At 24.9% G+C, this 10980-nt stretch overlaps 3 protein-coding genes across 5 annotated transcripts; 1 reads left to right on the forward strand and 2 right to left on the reverse strand.

The window, feature by feature from the left end:
- The first annotated feature begins 74 nt into the window (after positions 1-74).
- LOC107993194 (heparan-sulfate 6-O-sulfotransferase 1-B) lies at positions 75-7391 on the forward strand. The gene is made up of 4 exons (XM_017049499.3): positions 75-518; positions 1262-1665; positions 2156-2335; positions 3664-7391. The coding sequence occupies exons 1-4, from the start codon at positions 80-82 to the stop codon at positions 3979-3981; spliced, it is 1341 nt and encodes a 446-aa protein (XP_016904988.2). The 5' UTR covers positions 75-79; the 3' UTR covers positions 3982-7391.
- Positions 7392-7524: 133 nt separating this feature from the next.
- LOC107993555 (SPRY domain-containing protein 7) lies at positions 7525-8962 on the reverse strand. The gene is made up of 4 exons (XM_017050045.2): positions 8608-8962; positions 8092-8369; positions 7920-8022; positions 7525-7836 (listed from the first exon to the last, which is right to left on the reverse strand). The coding sequence occupies exons 1-4, from the start codon at positions 8711-8713 to the stop codon at positions 7739-7741; spliced, it is 585 nt and encodes a 194-aa protein (XP_016905534.1). The 5' UTR covers positions 8714-8962; the 3' UTR covers positions 7525-7738.
- A 335-nt stretch (positions 8963-9297) lies between these two features.
- On the reverse strand, positions 9298-10559 carry LOC107993561 (large ribosomal subunit protein eL33). 3 transcript variants are annotated; one of them, XM_017050055.3, is made up of 4 exons: positions 10485-10559; positions 9718-9977; positions 9448-9606; positions 9298-9371 (listed from the first exon to the last, which is right to left on the reverse strand). In XM_017050055.3, the coding sequence occupies exons 2-4, from the start codon at positions 9973-9975 to the stop codon at positions 9348-9350; spliced, it is 441 nt and encodes a 146-aa protein (XP_016905544.1). In that variant the 5' UTR covers positions 9976-9977; positions 10485-10559; the 3' UTR covers positions 9298-9347. The 3 variants fall into 3 exon arrangements, with proteins under 3 accessions (XP_016905544.1, XP_016905553.1, XP_061935252.1); XM_017050064.3 differs by having other exon boundaries at positions 10373-10506; XM_062079268.1 differs by lacking the exon at positions 10485-10559 and adding an exon at positions 10271-10343.
- Between the last annotated feature and the right edge of the window lie 421 nt (positions 10560-10980).

Here is a 10980-nt window from a genome sequence, read left to right on the forward strand (position 1 = left end):
GGAGCGTAGTTTTGGTCAGACCGCATTAGTGAGCGGTACGTGGTGCGTTTAGTAGTAAGAAAAAACATGGGGTACGATAATGGGCAGACGGTCAAGCGAAGAAGGCGTTAGCGAACTCTCGGTCCTGATAAAGGACAATTTATGCGAGAGGTCCGCGACGATGGAATCGCGAGCACGGAGGACTCGGTTACGTAGCGTTGTAGGGATATGTTTATTTCTCGCGCTCACGGGCATCATTTATCTCGGCTACTTCTGTCCCGATCACGTATGTGCTTTAACGAGCCGCGAGATCAAGGAGTCTGTAAGATTGTCCGAGGGTCTATCCGCTGGTCCCGGCTCCGGTTTGTCTTCCGTCTCCGTCGAATTCGACAAAAATGGCCTGCTCTCGGTACATCCTGCTTTTAGATTGCAGAGTATTCAGGGAAGCCTTGGTTACGACGACGTGTTTACCAATGATACTTTCCAGTTTGATATCAATGGTCACGATGTCATCGTTTTCTTGCATATTCAGAAGACTGGTAAGTAAAATTTGCGTTATTATTTAATTCAGATTTTTTTTTAAATAATCAATTTTGTTCTTTTATAAGTTATGAAAAATGCAATAGGAATTTTTATCAGAACAAAATTTTAATTTGCAAAATATTTATTTATTATTTTTTTTTTTTGATATAAATTTTTTTTCTATAATTTTATATTAATTTATATATTAATTGAAATTCAATTCATTTGATCATTCATTTTGATGAAAATATTGAAATGATATATAATGAATTATATAATATAATATATGAAATAATCTATAAAATTTTTGCATAAATATATTTTTTTGTTTGATCATTTTGTATCTTGATTTCTTTGAATGAATACCAACCAATCCTATAGCTTAATAAAAACAATGCAACATCCCTTCTGACCATTGTACAACTGAATCTTTGCATTATTCATCAGGCACTGTGAAACCTCCAAGCTCTATCTTAGAAGGAGAAAGAACAATTCAGGGATGTTGCTTTGTTTAATATGCTATGCATGCATATCTGTATTTCCTTTTTGTTTTCCACATGTATGCTTCCCATAAGATTTTCTTTATCAAGATACATAATAGGATATGCATATCATAAATATTTGCTTAAACTTTCAATATAAATGTATGAGATAATGACATTACCAAGAAAAAATTAAAATTAATTAAAATTAAAATTTGAAAAATTTCTAATATATTGGAAAATATTTATCAATTTTTAAAAATTCTTTTGTGTTACAGGAGGTACACTATTTGGAAAACATTTAGTTAGAGATCTAGATCTACAAAGACCATGTTCTTGTCAAAGAAGACGCAAGCGTTGTTTTTGTTTCCGTCCAAATCGCAATGAAAATTGGCTTTTTTCAAGATATTCCACTGGTTGGAAATGTGGTCTACATGCTGACTGGACAGAATTAACTAGTTGTGTTGATACTGAGTTAAATAAAATTGAGGGGGATGGAATAAAACGTAGATACTTTTATATAACTATAATAAGGGATCCTGTTGCACGATATTTGTCTGAATTTAGACATGTACAAAGAGGAGCAACCTGGAGAGGAGCTCGTCATTGGTGTGGAGGAACTCAAGCAAATATACCACAATGTTATCCTGGTTCTAGTTGGCAAGGAGTTTCTTTAGAACAGGTAATATTATATCATAAATTTCATATTCAATAATATTTATATATATTCAATATTAAATAATATTCAATTTGAAAATATCTTTGTATATTATATTTTCCAAGAATCCATAACAATGATTTCTTTAATGAATAAAATATTATGTTATCTAAAAAGCTTTTATACATAGAAATATATTAAGATAAGTATTATTCCTTATCTTGAGAGTATTTGTCTTTTTCTTCTCTAAGATAGATATAATTTTTTTTCTTTGTATAGATATATTCTCTTCTATGAAACATTTATTTTATTGATATAATAATTTAAAATATAAATATATTTATATTTATAATTTAATATTTGAATATTTAAATATTTTATATTGAATATAATATATATGTGTATATATATGAAATATGTATATATTAAAAAGTGAAATGAAGAAAAATTTATAATGATTATAAATTTTATTTAAAAATTAAATCCCTTTTTCACAATATTATTTTTTATATAGTTTATGGCGTGTCCATATAATTTGGCAAGCAATCGTCAAACAAGAATGTTGGCTGATCTATCAATTGTTGGTTGTTACAATTCTACACTCAGCAGTTTGGAGAGAGATCGTCTCATGTTGGCTAGCGCTAAGCACAATTTGCAATTCATGCCTTTCTTCATGTTGACTGAATATCAAAAAGTAAGAATTAATTTTTTTTATTGATAACTAAGTGCATGTAAATATATGCAAGTTTTTATATCATGTATGTGTTCATATGTTGCTTGCATTATTAATAATGCTCTCTGTTTCATGGGTAAAAAATTATGGATTTATAATTTAAATTAATACACGTTGCGCATGTTCCATATACTTATGTACATATATCTTTAAGTTCAAAATTATGATTTTTAATCTTTAATAACTATTTTTTAATTGTGTATTGATTGCATTTATCATATTCTGGTATTGTATATTGTAGAGCTGTTTAAAATTTTTTTATTTTAGCATTAATGTTATTAATTTTGTATGCTTCGATTTATTTATAAATTTTTATTCATCAATTTTTTCAAATTTTGAAAAAATTATTTTCTTCTAAGTTGCTTGATTCGTCTGAATTAACAAGACATTTTATGTTATACCAAAGAATCATCTGTTGGAAAGTAGCTCTTAATGTAAATATTTGTCTTGCCCACCCGTACATGGACGTTGAATATGCTTGTAAACATCCCACGCTTTTACCGTTTTTTAGTTATAAAGGCATTTTTTTTATTTTAATAAATATATTTTGAAAATAATATTTCACATTATTATTATTAATTGGATTTAATATATTCGTAACAAAAATGAAATTAAAAAATTGAAAAATAAAAAAAATTATTTGAATATTGATTGCAAAAGATGAAATAAATAAATTAATTTATATAAATTTATTTATTTATCAGATAATTTTATTTGAATATTATTCTTTAATATCATTCAATTTCCTCTTTACCAATTTAAAATAAATATTCACATATTTTTTTATATAAAATATTAATATGTTTGTAGAATGCATTCAAATAATTTTTTTATCTATTAATATTAGAGAAAAATTGTTTGATATAAATTGTTATCTTTGAATCGAATAAAAATATGATTAAATTTATAATTTATAAATTATAATGGAAATTCTTTGTCAAAAATATATGTTACCAAAAAATGAATGCTGTTTTTGCTAACTTTCTTTTTAATAATAATTATAAACTTTAATAAATTTTAAACTTTTGTTGTTTTTTGTTATTTTTTTTTAATTTAGTTACGTGAATGCACTATATATTTAAAAAAAATTTTTTATAGCAGAATTTTATATAAAAAATTTTGTTCCTCATTTTAAATTTATATACTTTTTATATAGTTTTTTTTTTTAATTTTTTCGCGAAATGTACTACATTATTCAAAGTTTTTACACACAGTTCGTTTATTTATTATATTGTCATAAATGCATAAATTGTGCATAAATATTATAAAATTAAATTAAAATCGAATAGGTGGGACAATATTCCTTTGAAGAAACATTTGGAATGAGATTTGCCGTTGCATTTGAACAACATAACGCGACATTGAGCGCTGCCACAATGGCTACCCTAAGCGTGGAACAGTTAGATGCTGTGCGTAGATTGAACAGACTGGATCTGGAACTTTATGATTTCGCAAAAAATCTTGCGTTTCAAAGATTCAAACGACTTAAAGATCGCGATCCATACTTTGTACAACGATTTCAACACCTTGGGGAATTACCTTCTAGGCAAAGTGCAACGGAATTCAATTGGGATTCTGTTATAGAAGATACTACAGATGTTGAATGATATGTAAGTATGTTAATGATAAATATTATTGATGCTTTGCATTCATAGCTAAGCAAATGAAATGTTGCTCTGAATCTGAGCATCTCAGGGAATCATCCTTGAAAAAAAAATTTCTTTTACATAGAATTATTACATGCATTTGCTGCATGGAACTTACCAAAAGTGTTTATAGAAAATATTGTGGATAAGACCAAAGAGAGCTCAGAGAGGATCTTGAAATAATCTTTAGATCCTCTTTCAGTAGCTATATATAAAAAGATATATGTATAATTATACAAATTTTTTTTTATGATTTTTAAAATATTCATAAAATTTTCTTTTTTTAAAGAAAGTTCTTCCATTCAATGCAATTTTTGCTTAGAATGTCACGGTTAAGCTTAATCTTTGTTAAAGTTATTATTTTGTATATGTAGATGTAATTTACAAACAGATTTTTTTAATCTATGTTAAAAAGTCAATTCTAGAAAAAAATATTATAATTATTTCTTAAACGTATACTTACATTTTAAAAAAGCTATTGACTTTAATGTTTTGCAAAAATATAAGTGTGTAATATTTTATATGATACTCAATATTTTATATTTATTTGTTTCTCAAACGTGATAAAAATTAGTTTCATAATTTAGTAACTAAAATTATTGATATAAATATTATAAAGCATATTTTTTTATTTAAATTTCTTGTTTCTATGATCATATGCATAATAATATATTCATATTTACGAATTTTAAGAATTCGTAACAATAAATTTTCTTTCGATATGTATCGTGTATTGTAAATTTTATAATTATTTTATTGCAAATTATAAAATATTATTTAAAAAAATAATAAGTATAGATTTTTGTATTTAGAAAAAATTTTTAATGAAATATTTCTTGCTTTAAAATTATATCAAAGGTTACAAATTAAATCACAATTTATATTCCTAATGTGAACATGTGAAAGAGATAATAAAAGTGACATAATACATGTATAAAAATCTCTATTTATAGTGGTTTTCAATGGAAGGATAAATATTACAAATTAATTTTGTAAATATATCTAAAAATCTATATTTTTTAATAGAATCATTTGCAGTGTTATTTGAATGAAGTGGTATTAGGTTTAATAAAAGCGATCTATATAGTTTAAGTGATAAAATGTTCATGTGAATGTTGGAACGAATGGTCATTGGATAAACGTGTTTAATATTAAGCAGCCTGCAGATCTTGAAACATATTGCGATGCACATATATCGACTTAAGCGATGGGTTTAAATCAATGGTTTTCACGAGACTGAAATATTATTTTATCATTTTCAATATCATGTGAATCATTAACTTAAACCCATCGCTTGAATCGATCACAATATATTTCAATGTATGTAAGGGCCTTTAGATACTGATTATTTAACAGTCTAACTGCTCACAAGAATCATTTTTACTATATTTCTTTCGATAATTTTATTTTTTATTATAATGCACACACAAACATTGAAAGTATCAAATTTACATTTTAATAAATTTGTCGTAAAAGATTAATAAAATTTATTGATTGATTAAAAATATAGGTTACATTGAAAAGATTATATTTAATATGTTGAAATCATACGTGCAATAAGACTCGATGCGTTACCATTATAAAATATTTTACATCATTCAGTCATGAAATAAATGTAATATATCCTTTATATATTAGATATATGTAACTAACTAACATTAAATCATTACGAAGCAAAATGCAAATGCTCTCTTTAACTACGTATTCACCAATTACGTAAATAATCCATAAACTCTTTGATGATTGGTAGAAATATATGGCATACACGAATGTAAATATTCGTAAACGTTTATGATTGCTATATATCGAATTGAAATTCATTATTTGCGTCCACTGAAAACAAAGACATATTAAAATATTGATTTTATCAATTGATTAATAATAGATGTTCTCGAATATATTCATATTATTCAATATTTATCTCGACAAATGTTGAATTTTAGTTAACATTTTAAGTGAATCATCATAAGTACGTTTGTATATTAAATACAAATATTTATAATTTTTTAAGTTGCCGGTGAATACGCGGCTTTTAACGTATATTATTGATCTTCTGTATGATTACTATACTTATATTATAAGTTAAATTGTAAAATGAGTGCCATCAGTGATATAAAACAAATTGATCTGTTATCTTTAGCTTTGCTATTACAAATGATTTATGTTAATTAGAAAAATATATCATTTTATTGTTCATAAATTTTAGGCTTCTTCTTTCTCAGCCTATATTAAATATATTTTTTAGTTAACTTGTAGATGATAATAGTATCAATTTGATTTTGTTATATTATAATGTTCTTGGAACATTATTTGAAAATATATGTAAAAATTAATTTGATATTATTACCATTCAAAAGTGAGCAATTTATGAACAATCTATATTTACAAATATATATAATATTAAGCATTGTAATATTATTAACAATAATGATCATTTAAAAGTAACATTAAGGACCAAAGATTTAATAAGTTTTTATGAAAAGAGCAGAGAGCATATTACAAGCAATTGTAAAAAGGAAAATTTTTTATATGTTCTTAAATGAAGTGATCATTATAATTATATTAAGTCGAAAGATATACTTTATTATCTTTCCACTTAATATACTATAGGTACAATAATAATATATTATAGGTACAATATTGAACTTGGGTGAAACACAAACAATCTTTTAAGCAATTGATGCACAGAAACAGATTTAGCAATATATCGCTATTTTCGCGTACTTGCCTTTATTATATGTTAAGATTTCCAAACAATTCAGAAATGATCGAACTTAAATCACACAGGGTGTGCAGTATTTTAAAATTAACATATTTAGAATCATTGTCAATTATTTTATTAATTTTTTTAGTTTCAATAATTACATATACTTATTTCTGCCATTTTTTATCATACATATTGAAATGTTTCTCATTACGTATGCAATGGAATGCTTGTGACTATTTGTAAACATTTATGAGATTGATAGTTACTTAAGTATTTGCATTGTGAGCATTGTAAAAAATGAGCACATACTCATTGGATTAGTGTGAATGAAAGCCTAGCTTTAATATGTAATATGAAATTTTTAGCATGAAATTAAGTTGTAATAAAAATAATAATGAAAAAATAATAATGAAAACAAAAAGCCATGACAGTAGCCTAATAAAATAAAGTATAGGCCTAAGCCAATGGTACCTTATATAAGCCAGTGTACATACCATACCATTAAATCATTAAGGAACAATAAATTGTTGTGTATACAATATTATATACAATCTTATACAGACATATATATATAAATATATATATTATATAAAAATATTATATGTAAGTTGTACACATATTTAAAATTATGTTATTTGATTATTAAACAATTATATAAAAGAAATATGGTTGTTTTACAAATATACCAAATTAAAACAAAAATTAATATTAAAATTATATTATTAGGATATTGTAAGCATTATTTTTGTAAACATTATTTTAAAAATGCAATTGAAAAGAATGATGTAGGCAAGATATAAATTAAAATGTTTATTTTGCAATCGTTAATTAAATATATTTGTACATTATTATTAAGAGAAATATTTTTTATTCATAAAATTATGTTTTACGAATTTCTTTCTAAATTAGAACAATTTTTGATTCCATATGTTAGAGAAATATAGGATGGACATAAAATGCTTTCAGTGTCAAGGAATAAAAAGATTGATACTTATGTAATAATATTTTTTGCTAGAGTAATGATTGCTCCAACATGATTTTTTCAAAACCTGTAGGTGGAGGATGAATAAAATTATCCAAAATTAAGTCTAGAATGGCCCCATCATCCACTATAAAGAAAAATTATTTCTTATTGAAAATATTAATTATTAAAACATTAAATTCCTTTTTTTTTTAAATTATAATAAATTACCATAAAGTACTGGATAAACAGTTCCTTTTATGCCCATTACTGGAGTACCTATTGGTTTTCCATTTAAATAGAAATTAAGTTCTATGTGATCATAAGATATGCCCTGATAAATAAAAAATAATTAGTTTTTAAAATGAAAATGTTTAATTATAATTATTATAATTATACTTACTATAATATCTCCTTCTTGAACTGAACTTTGAATCTTATGTATTTCCTGTTGATTATGCCTTATAATAGAATCATAATTAAGAGCCCAACTTTCTTTGTCATTTCCTCCAATAGTAATATTGAGATCTGTGGATCTTGTAGCTAATCCAATAGCCCATATACCACCTTGTTGTATTTTTACTTCAAAATAACTTTTATTTTGGACAAGAGGAGCATTTGTTAAGGCACCACCACGACCACATACTCTTAGACCATTTTTTACTATCACAACTTCATGTCCTGCACCAATTTAATATTTTTCTTAATTATTGTTTTTGTAGTTTTCGAAAAATTTTTTAACATTAATATAGAATACATGAAAATAAATTTATCATAATATTAATAAATCATTAGAAACACTAAATGCACACCTTATCTTTAGGAATGTGAACATACAGTATATGTAAATGCGACGATACGATTAACACATTTTAAATACTATTGTTAAAATCATTTCAAGATTAAAATTAAAAATTACCCATATAAGACGTGTCTAAAGATATAGGATTTGGTTCTCTCTTCGGTGTTTGAGTTGCGGCAAAGCCAAGGCCGTCAAAACAATTTCTCAAACAGCAAAACATCATCTTTGTTCCCCTTTCTTTATAGTTTGTTTAGATTAACGATTGTAGCATTGTGACACTGTTAGGAGAAAATTTTTTTTCTCCCGTAAAATGAAACGAATAACTCACTGATATTTGCTTCGATTACATCGAGAATATTAAACACCATGCAATATTTGGGTATGATAGTAAGTTAGTATTGTGCGTATTTCAACGCAGAGATTGAACTTTGAGGTTTCCGTGTGTAGGTAGATTATACATGACAGAAAATGGCTTCCTTTCAAATTTGTGCAATCAATATTAAATTCTTATTTACTTTATATAGGTATGTTGCATTTTTGTTAAAAAAATTTAATATTATTAATTTTTAAAAAATTTTAAATATTTGTATAATTTAAACTGGAAAATTTAATATATTACGCGTACGAAATTTAAGGTTATGTTTTTCATTTAAAAACACGTAAATAAGATTTCATTAAAATTAATACAAGTAGTAAGATAAACTTTTAATATTAAATATGAAATAAAATAAACTAATATTCATATTTTAAACGTACAAAAAATGAAAAAATAAATATATTTAGCAGGGGAAAAAAGTGGAACTGGTATTTAGTACCAAAGTGGTATTTATTTGTTTATTTTATACAATAATAATTTTTTATATCCGACTGGGATACAACATCTGTAACAAAATAATGAAACATTGGCAAATTCATTTACATGTTACATGTAAGTAGTCAAATTATTAAACAACTTACAATCCTGATACGATGACCCATAGCTTTAGCTGGTAGATTTTTCTTAAACTTAGCACGTACTGAACCACTAGTTCCATGTGGCCGGGTTACCTTACCCCAAATAGCTCTAACTTTTGTTTTCCTGCTTTTCTTTCCAGGAACAGGTGTTTTATTTTTTGCCTGTAATTATTAATATATCATGATCATGATAATATTCAATTTATATTATTTAATATTGTATTACAATATTAAATTCAAATAAAATAATTTAAGGAAAACAATGAAAGTTACCTTATATACATAAACACATCGTTTTCCTACATAAAAATTTGAATCTTGTTTATCTCTAGCTCCTTCAACTTTAAGAAGTGCTGTGTGTTCATGTTGATTACGCAATCCACGTTTGTAACCAGTAAAAATGGCTTTAGCATAAAGACGTCCGTGTCTTTTAAAAGGCCTCTTTTTTAAAGGAGGAGGTTCTACTGGCTTCTCTTTCGGTTTCTTAGTTGCTTTCGTTTTAGACTTTGGTTCAGCAGGTGTGTCTGCCATTTCTAATAGAAAAAAAATACGAACTTTATAAAGTATAAAATTATATTACGATAAATTTTATTGCTTAAAAAATCAAGCTTTAATTGTAACGAGCAATAACGATATATATCAAAGAAATTCTAGAATTAATACGATGTTTTAGGTTATGATAAAGTAATGTTCGAATTGTAGACAAAAAACAAAACAAAATTTCACTTTAACGTCAAACTGAAATGTCTTTAATACAAGCTTTCTTAAAAAGATTCTCAGAAAACAATTTAATATTAAAGTATTGATATATTATAACAAAATACACGCGTTTGTTGTTATACGGCTGAAAATGCCATGCAAAGATAGATTCTCTAAATCCATTGAGATCGATAAAAAATATATCAAATATAACAATGAGAATTATTACATGATATCACGAAACAATTAATAACAACTTATAACTATTATTAATCTGTCAATTTAATTAATTTAACATATTTTAAATAATAAATATGAGAATCTGACACTAGAAAACGTACCGGATGTATATCACGAACTAAAAGAAACAGGAAACTGTAGCCCTCTTACGACAAAAATATAAAATAATTTGAATGATAATGTAGTATGTGATATTATCAATAGAATAATATTTTTGTTCGTAAATATTTTGAAAATCTAATAGATGTCGCTAAATGTTCCATTAGCGTACATTTTTATATTTCAAAATTATTTTTCAAAAAAATTATTTATATATTCATATAATATTAAACTTTATATTATATTTTAATTATATATTCAACATAACTGCATGTGATCACATAATTTTAATAATTAAAATTTTAATAATGGAAATTTATAATATATAATAATTTAGAATTTATACAATTTATATTCAGAATGATAATTTAATTTCCATACTTAAAAGTTTTATTCCAGAAATTTGATGAAATAGATATACAAAACTTTCAACAGTCATCAATTATAATTACAATTATATTCGTTATTTTATAAAAATAGATCAATATATATAATACA

This window comes from Apis cerana, linkage group LG9 (genome assembly GCF_029169275.1).
Source record: "Apis cerana isolate GH-2021 linkage group LG9, AcerK_1.0, whole genome shotgun sequence".
Classification (NCBI taxonomy): domain Eukaryota; kingdom Metazoa; phylum Arthropoda; class Insecta; order Hymenoptera; family Apidae; genus Apis; species Apis cerana.

What these genes read in the sequence shown, in the direction of transcription:
- LOC107993194 (XM_017049499.3), top strand. Translation starts at nt 80, where the DNA reads ATGGGCAGACGGTCAAGCGAAGAAGGCGTTAGCGAACTCTCGGTCCTG. An exon ending in AAGGAGTTTCTTTAGAACAG is followed by an intron (nt 1,666 to 2,155) that starts GTAATATTATAT and finishes TTTTTTATATAG; the next exon opens with TTTATGGCGTGTCCATATAA. An exon ending in TGTTGACTGAATATCAAAAA is followed by an intron (nt 2,336 to 3,663) that starts GTAAGAATTAAT and finishes AAAATCGAATAG; the next exon opens with GTGGGACAATATTCCTTTGA.
- LOC107993555 (XM_017050045.2), bottom strand. Translation starts at nt 8,713, where the DNA reads ATGATGTTTTGCTGTTTGAGAAATTGTTTTGACGGCCTTGGCTTTGCC. An exon ending in TTTAGACACGTCTTATATGG is followed by an intron (nt 8,370 to 8,607) that starts GTAATTTTTAAT and finishes AAATTGGTGCAG; the next exon opens with GACATGAAGTTGTGATAGTA. An exon ending in TTCAAGAAGGAGATATTATA is followed by an intron (nt 8,023 to 8,091) that starts GTAAGTATAATT and finishes TTTATTTATCAG; the next exon opens with GGCATATCTTATGATCACAT.
- LOC107993561 (XM_017050055.3), bottom strand. Translation starts at nt 9,975, where the DNA reads ATGGCAGACACACCTGCTGAACCAAAGTCTAAAACGAAAGCAACTAAG. An exon ending in GATGTGTTTATGTATATAAG is followed by an intron (nt 9,607 to 9,717) that starts GTAACTTTCATT and finishes TAATAATTACAG; the next exon opens with GCAAAAAATAAAACACCTGT. An exon ending in TGGGTCATCGTATCAGGATT is followed by an intron (nt 9,372 to 9,447) that starts GTAAGTTGTTTA and finishes ATTTTGTTACAG; the next exon opens with ATGTTGTATCCCAGTCGGAT.